At 39.8% G+C, this 16,843-nt stretch overlaps 1 protein-coding gene across 15 annotated transcripts; it reads left to right on the forward strand.

Annotated features, from left to right (window-relative positions):
- The first annotated feature begins 585 nt into the window (after positions 1–585).
- Positions 586–15,514, forward strand: LOC125993498 (uncharacterized). Of its 15 annotated transcripts, none has more exons than XM_049762055.2 (9): positions 586–2,526; positions 3,733–3,752; positions 4,918–4,939; positions 5,339–5,741; positions 5,871–13,524; positions 13,627–13,707; positions 13,817–13,942; positions 14,084–14,193; positions 14,271–15,514. In XM_049762055.2, the coding sequence occupies exons 4-5, from the start codon at positions 5,604–5,606 to the stop codon at positions 12,690–12,692; spliced, it is 6,960 nt and encodes a 2,319-aa protein (XP_049618012.1). In that variant the 5' UTR covers positions 586–2,526; positions 3,733–3,752; positions 4,918–4,939; positions 5,339–5,603; the 3' UTR covers positions 12,693–13,524; positions 13,627–13,707; positions 13,817–13,942; positions 14,084–14,193; positions 14,271–15,514. The 15 variants fall into 15 exon arrangements, with proteins under 15 accessions (XP_049618012.1, XP_068505896.1, XP_049618007.1 ...); XM_068649795.1 differs by having other exon boundaries at positions 1,054–2,526; positions 5,339–7,682; positions 7,800–13,524; XM_049762050.2 differs by having other exon boundaries at positions 1,055–2,526; positions 5,339–13,370; positions 13,456–13,524.
- Positions 15,515–16,843: the final 1,329 nt, after the last annotated feature.

The raw sequence follows: 16,843 nt of genomic DNA on the forward strand, positions 1-16,843 counted from the left end.
GGGGATTCAACATTTGCTCTCGCTTCTACATTTTTTAACCGATTCAACCCGTTCCAACATTCAACTGTTCATCCTTTGCCTGCCTATTCCACAACTTTCCACTTACCAAAAATTCTCTACAATTTCGTTTTTCTACTCTTTTTTCCACATTTTTCAACCGATTCAACCCATTCCAACTTTATTCACTTTGTTTACCTTATGCTTACCATATTCACCTCCTTCACCCACACTTCCAGTGTGGCGGCCATCTTGGATTGACCCGGAAGTGCCCCCAATGAACCCAGAATGTACCGGAAGTGCCCCATATCAAACCGCAAGTGACCTTAGGTAAACAGGAAGTGACCTTAGGTAAACCGGAAGTGACCCCAAATCAAACCGGAAGTGACCTTTTTAAACCGGAAGTGACCTTTTTACACCGGAAGTGACCCCAAATAAACCGGAAGTGACCTCAGCTAGACCGGAAGTGCCTCTATTCAAACCGGAAGTGACCCAAATAGACCGGAAGTGACCCAAATCAAACCGGAAGTGACCCCAAATGAACCGGAAGTGACCCCAGGTAAACCGGAAGTGACCCCAAATCAAACCGGAAGTGACCTTTTTAAACCGGAAGTGACCTTTTTAAACCGGAAGTGACCCCAAATAAACCGGAAGTGACCTCGGCTAGACCGGAAGTGACCCAAATAGACCGGAAGTGACCCAAATCAAACAGGAAGTGACCCCAAATGAACCGGAAGTGACCTCAGGTAAATCGGAAGTGCCCCCAAATAAAACCGGAAGTGACCTTTTTTAACCGGAAGTGACCTTTTTAAACCGGAAGTGACCCCAAATAAACCGGAAGTGACCTTAGCTAGACCCGAAGTGCCTCTAATCAAACCTGAAGTGACCCAAATAGACCGGAAGTGACCTTATTTCAACATTAACTGCCCTAAATCGCTACATTAGTCGCTAACTTTTGCATTTTTTGTCCGATTGAACCCGTTTCAACATTTTAACCCCAAAAGTGAACCTCCTGAAGCTGTTTTTTTTCGTTTTGTTCCAAATTTCAAAATATTTTGGCGCAATTGCTTTTTCTTTTAATTCCCATTCATTCTCTATGGGGATTCAACATTTGCTCTCACTTCTACATTTTTTAACCGATTCAACCCGTTCCAACATTCAACTGTTCATCTTTTGCCTGCCTATTCCACAACTTTCCAAAAATTCTCTACAATTTCATTTTACTACTCTTTTTTTCCACATTTTTCAACCGATTCAACCCATTCCAACTTTATTCACTTTGTTTACCTTATGCTTACCATATTAAGCCCCTTCACCCCCACTTCCAGTGTGGTGGCCATCTTGGATTGACCCTGAAGTGCCCCCACTGAACCCAGAATGAACCGGAAGTGCCCCAAATCAAACCGGAAATGACCTTAGGTAAACAGGAAGCGACCCCAAGTAAACCGGAAGTGACCCCAAATCAAACCGGAAGTCACCTTTTTAAACTGGAAGCGAATAAACCGGAAGTGACCTCAGCTGGATCGGAAGTGCCTCTTATCAAACCGTGATCTTATTTCAACATTAAGTGCCCTAAATACCTACATTTGCGCTAACTTTTGCAATTTTTGTCCGATTGAACCCGTTTCAACATTTTAACCGCAAAAGTGAACTTTCTAGAGCCGTTTTTTTTTTTCGTTTTGTTCCAAATTTGAAAACGTTTTGGCGCAATTTTCTTTTTTAAATTTCCCATTCATTCTCTATGGGGATTCAACATTTGCTCTATTTTTGCAATTTTTGTCCGATTCAACCCGTTTTAAAATTTGAACCCCAAAAGTGAACCTCCTTAACCCGTATATTTGTATACGTATTCACGTATAGACGTAAACATTACATTTATTCCGGTGTTGCCGCTGCTACGTGACGACGGTAAATCGCAACACAACGCCCTAAGAATTCAAAAGGCCAAATGTTCTCAATAATGGTCTAATCTACTATAAACTATTATGTTTACGTCCATATGATGTTTGTCTGCCTGTGAGTGTAGGAAACCTTGCCTCAAACGGTCCTCGCGTCTTCATGCTATTGTTAGCACGCTCAAGTACAACCGGCAAGACGCATTCACGTTTGCTCGAAGAATCAAAAACCCGCTTCATTGCATTCATCTCTGAATACAGACAGCAAACAAGAAACGTATCCACAATGTACCCAATCGAAGTGCATGTGCGTCTATCGTAAAGGGTAGATAACTGATAACAGCCCAAGATTATTATTACAAAAGTCGTGTCCAAAACAACCACAGACGACACTGCCTCGCCACATTGCAAAATTATCACAGAATTGTCCAAATGCTACTTTTGATGTTCAACCAGCAGCACATCGTCATTTTTGTGACTAGGTACGTGGCTCAAAACACGGTAATTTAATAAGCTTACCCCAGGGACTTGAAATTTAGATTTTCCCATTGCCTTAAATGCCTCACGAGCGCATGTACGCTTTACGACGCGAACATTACATTCATTCCGGTGCTGCCTTTGCTGCGCGACAACGGTAAGACGCCGTCTTAAGAATTCAAATGGCTAAATGTTCTCCAATATGGTCTAATCTACTTTAAACTATCATTTTTATGTCCATTTGGTGTTTGTCCGCGCGTGTTGGCAACTTAGCTTCAAACGGTCTGTGCGTCTTCTTGCTATTGTTAGCACGCTAGCATCTGCGTTTGTTACAGTTAGCTTGTTAGCGCGCGTGTAAACAACATTCGTATATTCTTCAACCGTTGAGCGTTATAGTCCTTGCGTCCTAAGACGCTCTAACGTGAGGGGTGATTAAAATCAGCAAAATAAGGACGATTGGTGTCATGTTTGTACATTGTAAATAAGATTGGTTCAATGTCCATATGTTGTTTAGGTTGCCTTGTGTTTCGTATATAAAGTCATCATACGCCCCCCATTTTAATTTCTTTACGGCAAAAATGTATGGCGTCTTTCTCCCTGAAGTTATTCAATAACAACGGGGAGCTCAAGTTTTGTTGAGTTACGTCTGACAACCTGGTGTTTTTATTAGTGTCAAAGTAATTTCTGTTTAGAAAATGAGGCATTTGAGGCGTGTAGCTCAGTCATGTATTCACATTTATTGAAAATGTTCAGTGGCTGTATACTTATTCATATACATATAAATACACACATAGTTTTTGGGTCATAACAAAAGATTTGTTTTTACATGCACGTTTTTGGTTGAATGATTTTTTTGAAATATTTGAATTTTTTGAATATATCATGTTCGATAAATTTACTTTTGTATGCCTCATTAAGGCATTGCTATTTGTATGATTGGTCTGTATGTGTGCAGTGAGGTTCTCACCGTGAGAACCCTGAAGGCGATGATGAACGATGATGAATCGTGATAGAGTAGTTTAATAATGTATTTGAATTGCACCAATTTTCATGAAAATTGGCTGATCATGATAGGAGCATCTCTGGTTCTGACCATTTTGCGGATGTGGTAAAAGTGTGTTGTGGGTTCTGTGGAAGTTTGAACATTTTCTCCAAACAAGAAAATTCACGTTTTTATTCTGTATTGTATCTTTTTGTTTGGGAGCGATTGTGTGCAAGAAGTATTAAAACATTCCAAACCCAAATATTTTTTTGTAATTAAAAATGATAAATAATACATTTTAAAACATTTTTTACATTTGATGCAAATTTATGTTGAAGTACAGTAACTGATTTCTCTCTCTCTCTTCCTCTCTATCTGCAGCTGAATTGCTTTGATCAAAGGTAAGGTGTGGATTATGATTGTTTAATTTCACGAATGGCATCAGACTTTTTCAGACAGATTTGTAGTTTTTATCGTCAACAAAATACTCCTTCATGCTCTTTATTTTTACTGGATTTTGAAAATACACGACTGAAGGGGATTGCAAAGTAGATATTGGTGTTACATAGAAAGTACCCTGACAAAATGTCACAAAGATTCGAGGCTTTTTTTGTGGGGGAGATTTGTCATGTATTACGTTTGTTGTTGTGGTGCTTGACGTACTGTTACTTCCCAATTTGAACACTAAGTGTCACCCAAGTAACATTAAAAACGGATGCGGTGCTGTCGCTCCGTTGTAGTGTAAACAATAAATGAAAAAAGTAATATAAGACTAATTATTGAAATTACTGCAAGTGTCAAACTTGTTTGTCAACATCATACATCAACCCCTCACATTTTGAAACATTTTACGGCCATTGAATACCTGCCGAGCTATACTGCAATGAAGACGAGGCGGGGCGTGTCTATTTTTCATCGCCACTGCAAGTCCTTTGAAAACAAGTGGTAGCTTGTCCAATTTTCAACGACTTTTATGAGGCAGCTTTTTTTACTTCTGCTATCATTATAAAGCATGTATAGATCCGTTCTTGTTTATTTTCTTTGAGATGCTGATGAAAGCCAAAGCAGCGCTGCAGAGACACTGCGTATCGTGTTTGCATGCTATCGCCACTAATAATGCATCACGTGATGTAATACATTTGCTGTATTACGACGAAAGGATGTTAATGCATGTTTTATGTGTGTTTATGTTACCATTGGTTGAATATGTGTCATATTCAAATGTAATATTAAGCTAACCCTTTGGGTTTTCTAACAAATTGCGACCTTCAGTCGTATTGTGTGTGAATAGTGACTATTCCTCTAATTTTTTGTATCATTGGTTTGTTTGGTGACATGAGCATCCTTAGTTGTGACCACTGTGTGGATGTGTTTGAAGTGAAGAATATTCAAATTTTGATGTTCTGTTCTTGCTTAATTTTGATTAAGGAGATTGTGTGCTACAAAATATTTAGAATATCAAAATATTTGTATATTTTAAATAGTCTTGCAACATTTTGTATGATTTTTGTACGCAGATGTATGTTCAAGTACAATAACTGATTCTCTTTTTGTCTCTGTTTGCAGAGTTCATTCGCTTTGACCAAAGGTGAAGTGCGGATTGTATCCAGCCAGCTAACCATGCTTCCACCCATTATGCCATAAATAAATGCTATTGTTAGGAATATAACTACAATCTTTAAGCATTTACTGCTGTGCATTTTATCATTCATTTTATGTGGCCACATAATTAACATGATTTTCTGTACAGAATTGCTCGCCGAATTTCACATTTTATTATAAATTGTCATGGAAATTTAATTTAAGTCAATTTCTCATATACAGCGGGTCAGTGGTCACAGTAAAAATAAGACTGCAGTGCTACAATTTTTTAAAGCTGACCTGAATTATAAGAGTGGTAGGAAGATGGTACCGTTGTAACAACGATTTGAATTATGTGGTTGACTTTAATTAATGCTTTTATGCTATTTGTACCCCTTCTCTCCAGGCTGTCGACTGAGTCCCACCCCAACCCTCTTTATCGCTGCTCTACCTTGTGTCTCTGACTTCTTTCAATTACTGTCCCTCTTGTGGTGTTGATAAGACGATTTGTGGTGTGGATAAGACAAAACCCCTTTTTGGGCTGTGCATTGAAAAAACCCTTTTTGGGCTGTGAATTGAAAGATATCCCCCTTGCATCGGGGCCTGACTATTGAGACTTCTTTATTACCTGTTGTGCGGAATCCTATTGAGAAAAGTGCAACATTCGAGCCATGCCACGCAAAAGCAAGAAGGCGCAAGCTCTCAAAGTAACCTGGCAAAAGCGTAAAAATAACACAGACTCTGGAAGTGCAGATAAACCAACAGCCGCCAAAGAATTGATGGCCATTGAACCTGAAAACTCTATGGAGGTAATGTCTACATCTCATGATCCTGTAACATGCGTTTTGGCATCCTACAGTCAAGATCATCCAAAGTATGCTGATTCCAGAAACAGTCAGTGTGCTGCAAACTCTGTTACATTTCTAGCTTTCCTGCAGGAGACAGACAATGTGACCAGTGCTCACCTGGACCTTGTTCTCGATCGAGGCAATGAGCTCTATGTGGCTACTGTGGCTATGCTGAAAGCAGAAGGACGGTACGAACATCATCATTTGGCAACCGATGAAATTCCATCCATTGTGAATGGCTTTCACAAACAACATGTGTTAATAAAGTATCAGTCAATGTATGGTCTTTTCAATTCCTCTATTGCTGATGTGGCATTTATGATGCTCCGTGACGGACTTCAGTGCCTGGTGTCAGAGATAAATTGTGCTATTTTGGTTATGAATTCATTGTTTATTGCAGTTTTCCAAAACCAAGGAAGATATGGCTATTTTGATCCACACGCCAGAGAACGTGATGGGCTCCCTCTGCCCGCCGGTGCACCACATGGTACAGCTGTCATGATGCTTTTTACACATTTGAACGATCTGATAGATAAGCTCATACAGGTTTTCACTCTGGCTGGTGCCGCTCCCACTACTCAATATGAATTGATGCCGGTAAGTTTTCAACCTATTGACAATGCAAGTGATCGTGAAATGGCGACTGATGCAGAATCGTCTCTTATGAGAACACACAATGATGATGCTATGTTAAGCCAGTCTGCTGCTGAGATGACACAGCGTGTGGTGACGGGTGAGTCCAGACCATGTGCTAGCAAAGACTACGAGTCCATTGAGGAGGCGCATGACAACAGTAAGGTGGAATGTACACAACAAAAACAAACACGAGATGTGTTGAAAATTGCGAAATCCAAAAGGAAAACATTTCAAAGACGAACTCAAGCCCATAAGATAATTGATAAAGCTATGGCGAGAGTCACAAAACAAGAAACAAGGCGAATAAACGCAAACCTGAAAAAAAAGGAAAGTTACGGCCAAACTCCAGAGATTAGACAACGTAAAAAGTCCTACATAGTGACTCGCTACCAGCAAGACCCTAATTTCCGTGTAAAACAAAAGTCGTTTGCAGTCGACCGCTATTGCAAACATGACACAATTAAGATGAAACAGCGATCTTATATCAAGCAGAGATATGGTCATGACGATACATTTCGGAACAAACAACGTTCCTATATCAAGCAGAGGTATGATCATGACGATACATTTCGGAACAAACAACGTTCTTATATCAAGCAGAGATATGGTCATGACGATACATTTCGGAAGAAACAACGTTCCTATATCAAGCAGAGATATGGTGATGACGATACATTTCGGAACAAACAACGTTCCTATATCAAGCAGAGATATAGTCATGACGATACATTTCGGAACAAACAACGTTCCTACATCAAGCAAAGATATGGTCATGACGATGAATTTAGGCGTAAACAACGATCTTATATCAAAGAACGTTACGCACTTGATCCTGTATTCAGATCCAAGCAGAAAGAAAACACGAGTTTGGTCTGGAAAGCCAAACATGATTCATCAATGAAGGCAAATGCAAATCGCACTGCAATGAAACTGCTACAAAAATACAGAGTCATCAACAGATTATGTAAAGAGAGAAACGACTGCGCAATCATGAAAGCTGTTGCGCTCTTCCAAGTTCAGGTAAAAAATGGACCGACTTTTGTTTGCACAGTTTGCCACAGAGCATTATTTCCCAATCAAGTACGCCAGCTGATCCAATATAAGAAAAACAAGGACGTTGTTGCAAGTTGCCTTACACGAAGGTTTGTTCATGTTTGTGATCGTGAATGTAACACATGCTGCAAAGTACCGGATGAGAGAAAAATGGAGTGGATATGTCACACCTGCCATGCACATCTCAAAGATGGTAAAATGCCAGCACTTGCTGTAAGTAACAATCTCCAACTTGCAGACATTCCCACTGAACTGTGTGATCTGAATATTCTGGAAAGACATCTTGTTTCAAAATGCATTTCATTTGCCAAAATTGTCCCTCTGCCAAAGGGTCAACAACGAGCCATTCGTGGGAATGTTGTGTGTGTACCATCTGAAGTGGAAGAAACGGTCAATGTCTTGCCCAGACTAAGAAGTAGGTCTCAGGTGTTGCGAGTGAAACTGAAGAGACGACTCTGTTACAAAGGGCATCAGATATTTCAAACTGTCACGTGGTCCAAGCTAATGAGTGCCCTGATAAAACTGAAACAAATTCATCCGCAGTACAGAAACATAACCATTCGCGACGATGCTGACCTTTGTGACCCGACGCTCGCTGATGACGAGAGCAGCTCTGATGGAGACGAAATGAACGAAAGTGACTACAATGAGGAAGACCTCGAGGCAATCCACACATTTGAGAGGGATGCTCTCTGTGAATTGAACAGTGACTCACAGAATGATCCTTGTGGTAATGTGCAAAACCAACAGAGTGCTGACAATGTGGAAGAAGGTGATGCACCAAACGGTGGGGTTATCCTGGAGTCATGTCTCCAACCAAATGATGTGTCAGAGGAAATTATGAGTTTTACTCAAGGCATTTACTGTGTGGCTCCTGCAGAAAGAAATAACCCTGTAAGCTTTTTCAGGACACCCAAACTTGAGGCCATGGCATTTCCAGTGCAGTTTCCAACTGGAAAAAACACCCTTGATGAAGGGAGACAAATAAAACTCACACCAAGCAAATATTTCAAAACACGTCTGTGTTGTGTGGATGAACGTTTTGCTCGTGATACAAACTACTTGTTCTTTGCTCAGTTTGTGACTGAAATTTACCAGGCAACATCAAGCATGAGAATCCAGCTACGCAAAGGTAAACCTTTTACCAGGGATGGTCGAAGGATAAACAATGCTATGCTGCAGGACAAACGTGAAGTTGAAAAACTGGTGCGCAGCAAAGATGCCGTCCGTTTTATGACTCCCCTGAGAGGGACGCCAGCCTATTGGGAAAGAACCACCAAAGATCTCTTTGCAATGATCCGACAGCTGGGTACACCCACATTTTTTTGCACATTTTCTGCTGCCGAAATGCGTTGGGAAGAGGTCATCACTGCCATTAAAGCGCAACAAGGTGAGGTGGTGAATTTTGCTGAACTTGACTGGGCTACCAAGTGTGAGATTCTGCGCAGCAATCCAGTGACGACAATGCGCATGTTTGACAAACGTGTGGAAGCTCTGTTCAGAGATTTGATCCTCTCTCCGGCACAACCGATTGGTGAAGTCGTTGACTACTTCTACAGGTTAGAGTTTCAGCACAGAGGAAGTCCTCACATTCATTGTCTCATATGGGTTAAAGGTGCCCCTGTGTTTGAGGAAGCCTCAGAAGGAGCCATCTGTGAATTTGTGTCTCGCTACATCTCGGCTCAGCTGCCGGACCCAGAAAAGGAACCCGAATTGTATAAAAAAGTCACAGAAGTTCAGATGCACAGCAAAAGTCACTCCAAAACGTGTGTCAAACACCAAGGTGCAAACTGCAGATTTGGTTTTCCCAAACAACCGTGCGAAACCACAATGATCATCACACCTGCAGCCTGTGAAAATCAAGATCAACACAAGGAGAAGCAGGTGGTGGCAAATGACAAGCTTGTTCGTGTGCAGCGTTTGCTGAATGAACCTGAAACCTCATCCCTGACTTTGCCACAGCTTTTGGCTAAATGCAAGCTCACTGATGCTGAGTACATGGAATGTTTGTACATGACCGCCTCAAAGAGTTCGGTTGTGCTCAAGCGAGATCCAAAAGACTGCTGGGTGAACAACTACAACCGCCATTTGCTTCTTGCCTGGGATGGCAACTTGGACATCCAGTACATTCTGAATGCCTATTCGTGCATCGCATACATCTGCAGCTACATCAGCAAAGCTGAACACGGTCTGAGTCAATACTTGAAATCTGTTATTGAAAACTCACGCAATGAAAATGTCAATGAGAGTGATGAAATGAAACAAATCATGCAAGCGTACTCAAAAAAAAGAGAAGTGAGTGCTCAGGAGTGTGTCGCACGTGCGTGCGGCTTGCATATGAAACAGTCCTCCCGCAGTATGATATTTGTACAAACGAGTGACAATGCGCTGAAAATGAGTTATCCTCTCTCTCTCCTTGAGGGCAAAACGCAGGAGTCTCATGAAGTGTGGATGACTGGCCTGCCAGACAAATATAAATGCAGACCCCAAACGAAGGACTTTGAAGTGATGTGCTTGGCTGATTTTGCATCAACATGCAGAATTGTTTATGGCAAACAGGTAAAAGGCAAAAATGTTTTGCGTCTGCTGAATGACATGGGGTTTGTCCAGAAAAGAAAAGAAAAACCTGCAGTCATCAAATATTGCAAATTCTCAGAACAAAAGAATCCAGAGGAATATTATTGCTCCTTGCTCAAGCTGTACCTGCCTCATCGTGCTAATTGCCAGTTAAAATCTGAACGCTGTCCCTCATATCAATTGTTTCATGATCATGCCTGTGTACAGTTACCATATAGTGACTCTGTGGAGCGTGTGTGCGAAATTGTCAAAAGGAACAGAGAAAGGTATGAGAAACACAGTAAAGACATTGACGATGCCATCCAAGAGGTGGAGGAGAGTGGGCTTGTCATAAACGAATGGTGCCACCTGGCTCCTGAGAGTGAGTTGCAAAGACTCGAATGCATTGAGGAAATCAACGCAAGAGATGAACCAAATGACAACGCGGAGGAAAATGTCCCGGACTATAACGTAAGGTCAGAAACAACAGAAATTTCCATTGTGACAGAGGCTGCTGCCATCGATCCCACAGTGTTACGTGACATGTATCGGAACCTGAACCAAAAGCAAGCGGCTGTCTTCTACAAGGTCAGAGATTGGTGCATAAAACGTGTGTGTAACTCAAAGCCAATCGAGCAGTTCTTCTACTACATCAACGGTGGCGCCGGGACCGGCAAATCACATCTGATCAAATGTATCCATGCAGAGGCTACCAAAATACTGAACAGACTACCACGGCTGGCTGAGGAGGCCGACATTTCCAAACAGACGGTTGTTCTCGCAGCCTTCACTGGCACGGCGGCTTTCAACATTTCTGGGACAACTTTGCATTGTCTGCTCAAACTGCCGAGATGTCTCAAACCCCCATACCACGGCCTGGGCAATAAACTGGACGAAGTCAGAGCCGAGCTGTCAATCGCCGAAATACTCATTATCGACGAAATTTCCATGGTGTCCAAAGACCTCTTTGCCTATGTGAATGCCAGGTTGAAACAAATCAAAGGCATCAATTTACCTTTTGGTGGCATGTCTGTTGTTGCTGTTGGAGATTTCTTTCAGCTCCCTCCCGTGAGACAGTCCAAACCTCTATGCGTGTACGATCCCACTCGGCTGGACCACTGGCGTGACAACTTCAAAAAGATCACGCTCACCACCGTCATGAGGCAGAAAGATGATGTTGCCTTTGCTGAACTCCTGAACCGACTCAGGGTCAAAGAAAAGTCTGATGAACTGTCGGAACTGGACAGAGCTCTGCTTGCCACAAGGTACACTTCTCCAGAAATGTGTCCAAGTCATATTCTGCATGTTTTTGCCACCAATAAACAGGTAGATGGCCATAACTCTGCGATGCTGACTCTGCTTCATAAGGACATTGTACAAATTGATGCAGATGACTACAAGAAGGACAAACGAACTGGCAGAATGGCGAGGCAAACTTTCCCTGTGCAAGGCGCTAAGAGCGAGCTCCCGGACTCAATCAAAGTTGCCCTCGGTGCTCGGGTTATGCTCACACGTAATATTGATGTTCAAGCAGGTTTGTGCAACGGGACGTTTGCAAAAATTGTGGAATTGGTCAACTATCCGAACGAAGCCCGTGTCCAGAAACTTGGGTTGGAACTTGATCATGTGAGTAACACAGCGCGTGCCGCTAACCGTGTGTACATTGACAGACAGGAGGAAAAGCTGAAAAAGGCTGGAGTGATGCGTCGACAGTTTCCTATCAAGCTTGCTTTTGCCTGCACGATCCACAAGGTACAAGGCATGACAACATCAGAGGCTGCTGTTTCGCTGAAAGGCGTTTTCGAACATGGTATGGGGTACGTAGCTTTGAGTAGAGTGACTTCGCTCAGTGGTCTGCATATTCTGCATATGGATGAGAGAAGACTTCATGCAAATCCAGAAATCACTGCTGCTCTTGCTGAGATGGCAGAGGATTCTTTGGAGAGCGTAATGCCCCTCCTTAACGTGATGCCGTCGGTAGATCGGGCAAATCACCTGGTTGTCATCCATCATAACACCGAAGGGCTGTCTTGTCATGTGCAGGATATCAGGTGTCACCACGAACTGCATTTTGCTGATGTTTTGTGCTTCACAGAGACACACTTTCAAGGATCTGTGGCTGATGGACGTGCCTGCTTGGAAGGCTTCACAATGTTTCACAGGAACCGAAGAGATTCTTACACAAACTGTCCTGACTTGGCAACAAAACTTGGTGGCGGCGTAGGTATTTGTGTCAAAAGTCACATCGCGGCCCAGGAAAAGAAATACATACAGGGTGTGACCGACATTGAATTTGTTGTGGTGAAACTTGAAGCTCCCCTCAATGTGTTGATTGCTGCCGTTTACCGGCCTCCAGGCAACAGTCTGCGCACATTTCTGCCAAGCCTGGGAAATCTGTTAAGGTATCTTGAAGTAATGGACCATCATCAGATCTTGGTATGTGGAGATTTTAATGAAGATATGCTATCTGCCTCATTCAAGCCCATTCTTGATTTGTTTCGCTCAACAGGTTACACACAACTCATAACCACTGCTACCACTGACAAAAACACATTGCTTGACCTAATTTTTGTCTCTCGACCTCAGTGTGCTCTTCATTCAGGTGTCTTGCAAACGTACTACAGCTATCACAATCCTGTTTTCTGTGTTTTGACCACTGAAAGGTAAGCCACAGCTAAATCATGTCGTTCAGCATTTGCAAAAAGGATGGAAATCAAAACGTGAACGTCGTCGTAAGTGTATAATATTAGTGGTGGGATGTGGTGGGTGATTTGTTGCCTTTATGGTAGATGGGATCTGGGACGAAGGTTGCTCAAAATGACAAATGAAAGAAACCATTAGATTCAAAATAAAACATAACTACAGACCTATGTATGACATACTTTATGTTTTCTGCAGATAGTATAAATGTAGCTGACCTCATGTCTATGGTGGAAAGATAGTCCTGTAGGTTGAGATGGATAGTGGTTGGTGGTTGGTGAGGAATCAAGTTGAGTTAAGGGAAGGCAAAGGCTTTTTAAAATTTCAAAAAGCCTTCCCTCAACTCAACTTTTTAATTTTTAAAAATTTTACTTTTATTTTTTTTAATTTTAACTTTGAAAACTTTTAACTTTTTACATTTTTAAATTAACTTTGAAAACTTTTAACTTTTTAACTTTTTACATTTTTAAATTAACTTATGGTTGAGATAAGGGGGGACTTTTTAACTTTTTCAATTTTACAATCAAATTTTACAGAAGAGTTAAGGGAAGGCCTTTTAAACTTTAATTTTTTAATTGTTTTTAATTTTTATTTTGAATTTTTTTGAATGTCATAATCACGAGGCGAGAACAGAAAACAGATGAGGTAAGTTGCTCGTCATGAAACATGTTTTTTCCTTTCTTTCTAACGACAGTAAATGCTGCTATTTCACTCTTTTGTATTTTAACAGTTTTTATCTTGTGAGAGCAGTTCATCCCAGAATGGAGGCCAGAGGCATGACATATCACCTTATTGTAATGTAATTATAACATTGTAACATATAGTTAAGCTTGTGTAAGCCCTCTATAGAATCATACATTTTCAATCAATTTTGCTGGATTGTCCTTTTTTCTCCACAAAGACCTTGCGCATGCAAAAACATTCATCATGGACCAATGACTCCCAAGCCAGGGTGGCAAGAAGCAGGACTTCTCATTCCTCTGTAAGTAGCCAATTATTATTGACTATTGTCACAAAACACCCTCTTTAATTTTGAATGTCTTTTTCAACTCATGTCGTCAACCACCTCTGTGTTTTTTCTTCTTCTTCAGTTTTTTATGTTGCGTGTGGCTCCACATGCTCCATTTGACCAGGCCTGTCTAGCCAAAGAAATGACCGACATTTTAAGAAGATCCATGGGACCAATGTTCTCCTTTTCTATTGACTCCAAGCAACACGTAAGTAACTGTCATTCCAAATTGAATGTGTTCATGTCATTCACTCTTTAGTAGATGGACGCAAGTTGTACATATGGCTGACGTATGACTGTATTGTAATGTGATTTTTATAAATGAATTAATTATGATGTTATATTATAGCACAGGGAGAGCCCAGCCTTTCAAAAAGACCTGTACAAGGGAGGCCAGCATCATGAAACACAAACTCCCAAAACAGCATGGTAACACACAGGACTTCTTCTTATTCTTCTGTGAGTAACCAACAAGGAACATTTTCATGAATCATTTTGCTCCTTTTCCTCAACACCTCTTTCATGATTTTTTTTAGTATGTTCTTGGGTATTGCCTGTGGTTCTACACGCATCCAGAAATGCAGACAAAGAACAGCTTGGCCTTTAACAGTTGGAAGCCTCTGATTTTACTCTACTAAGCCTCACATGCAGTCTGTTTTCTGTTCTCATTTATTCATTTATTTATTTATTTATTTATTTATTTATTTATTTATTTATTTATTTGTTTATTTGTTTATTTGTTTATTTATTTATATAAAAGGAATATTTTCATGAAGCATTTTGCTCCTTTTTCTCAACACCTCTTTCATGTTTTTTTTAGTATGTTCTTGGGTATTGCCTGTGGTTCTACATGCATCCAGAAATGCATACAAAAAACAGCTTGGCCTTTAACAGTCGGAAGCGCAGACAAAAGAACAGCTTGGCCTTTAACAGTCGGAAGCTTGTCCCTCTGATTTTACTCTACTAAGCCTCAGATACAGTCTGTTTTCTGTTCTCATTCGTTCATTCATTCATTCATTCATTCATTCATTCATTCATTCATTCATTCATGTATTTATTTATTTATTTATTTATTTATTTATTTATTCATTCATTCATTCATTCATTCATTCATTCATTCATTCATTCATTCGGTTAATTTGTTATTTTGGCAGTGCTTTAAACTCTGAAGTTGTAACCATTTTGAGTTGCACAGTTGTTGAACATTCTATATTTTTATTTATTGCCTCAAATTATGTTTGCATTATCTTTTGTAATAAATAAAAAAAAATTGCATCCCCATGCACAAGCATGGCTTTCTTTATGGCATATTTTTTGCCCCACTGCCGTCTTTGATTCAGCTGGAAAAATAATCATACTGCATTTTTGTCCTATAAAGCACGCTTTTTCTTTTCTTGTGTTTGGTTCATTATGTTTGGTGTGTCCAATGTTTAAACGTACATTTGAAGACATTTAAGTCTTTATTCATTATTGTTTATTATTACTGTGTTTATTATTTATTGAATCAGTAAAACATTTAATATGTTTTCTATTTTTGCTATTTCTTGAGAGTTTCTAAAAGTTATATTATTTCTAGCATTACATGTTTGATTCAGCTAAAAAAAAAAGAACATTGTATTTTGCCCCAAAAAGAACCCATTTTTTTTCTTTTGTTGGGCTTGCTTTATTGTTTATTTCTTCCAATATTTAAACGTGAATTTGAACACATTCAAGTCTTTATTCATTCTTGTTTATCATTTTTATGTTTATTATTTATTGAATCAGTAAAATACTTGATATATGTTTTTATTTGTATTTCTGCAGAGTTTCTGAAAGTTATTTATATTATTTCAAGCATTACTTCTTTGATTCAATTAAAATAAAAACTGTATTTTGTCCCAAAAAGCACCGTGTTTTTATTCCCCTTGTGATTGGTTTATTATGTTTTCTGTTTCCAATATTTAAACATGAATTTGAACACATTCGAGTCAAGTCCAATTTATTCATACTTGTTTATTATGTTTTCTGTTTCCAATATTTAAACATGAATTTGAACACATTCAAGTCAAGTCCAATTTATTCAATTATTGTTTATTATTTTTCATGTTTATAATTTTTTAATCATGTTATATTTTTTTATCCATCCATTTTTTTATATTTTTGTTATTTCTCGCGTTTCTAAAAGTTACTTCTATTCCAAGTATTACATAATTTTGACATTTTCTATGCTTCTTTAAACACTATTAACTTTTTTATAATGCATATCTTATTTTTTTTATTTCTTATTACCATTTTAGAGCACTGTCGATTTTTTCTGTGTGAAAGTGAAAATGTAGTTGAATAGATTTTCATTTGTGTTTTGTTTTTACTTTCACATTGTCATCGAACTGCTGAACACAAGACAGTTTCCGGGTTAACGTAATAAGTCAGTGAGCGATTGGCTAAGGCAGCGACCAATTACGTGAGCGGTTGGCAAAGGCAGCGTCCAATTACGTGACCGGTTGGCTAAGGCAGCGTAATGGTAGCCAATCAGACCCAGTGCTCTGTAAACCATTGCGTTACTGTTATTGTGGAAATTAGTATTCGCCACTTTAAACGTTGTGAAAATTAAGTATTCCTATATCCTCACATTTAATTTACTAGACATCCGCGTGTACATGCCTTTTCAAATTGCCCATTTCTTTTACCACTTAGTCATTGCCAATTTATACTTGGTGAACAACATCTGGCCGCAGAGAATGGCGTTTAGAACCGAGATCAGAACTGTAGTCATGGTGAAAAATATATTTTGACCATGACTGACAGCTCTCAATCGTAGAATCACATTTCACATGAGGTGTTTAGCTGTTAGTATTTTTATTTCTTGCGTGTGTAATTAATATCATATTGGTCAATACTATTAAAGTTGCATGGGGGCGGGGGTTGGGGGTTGTGATACGTCCAAAGAAATCTGAATTTACAAGGACTATGATCGTAGTATGTATATCATATCATGAACATCAGCTTAAAATGCTGTAACATGTTCACTCAATCGTATAGTCACATTTCACACGAATTTACAGGCATATATCTGACACTCTTTTTATTGCTCGCATACGCAAATGTTGCATATCTGTTTAGCCTGCACTGT

The sequence above is a fragment of the Syngnathus scovelli genome, unplaced genomic scaffold (genome assembly GCF_024217435.2).
Source record: "Syngnathus scovelli strain Florida unplaced genomic scaffold, RoL_Ssco_1.2 HiC_scaffold_298, whole genome shotgun sequence".
Taxonomy (NCBI): domain Eukaryota; kingdom Metazoa; phylum Chordata; class Actinopteri; order Syngnathiformes; family Syngnathidae; genus Syngnathus; species Syngnathus scovelli.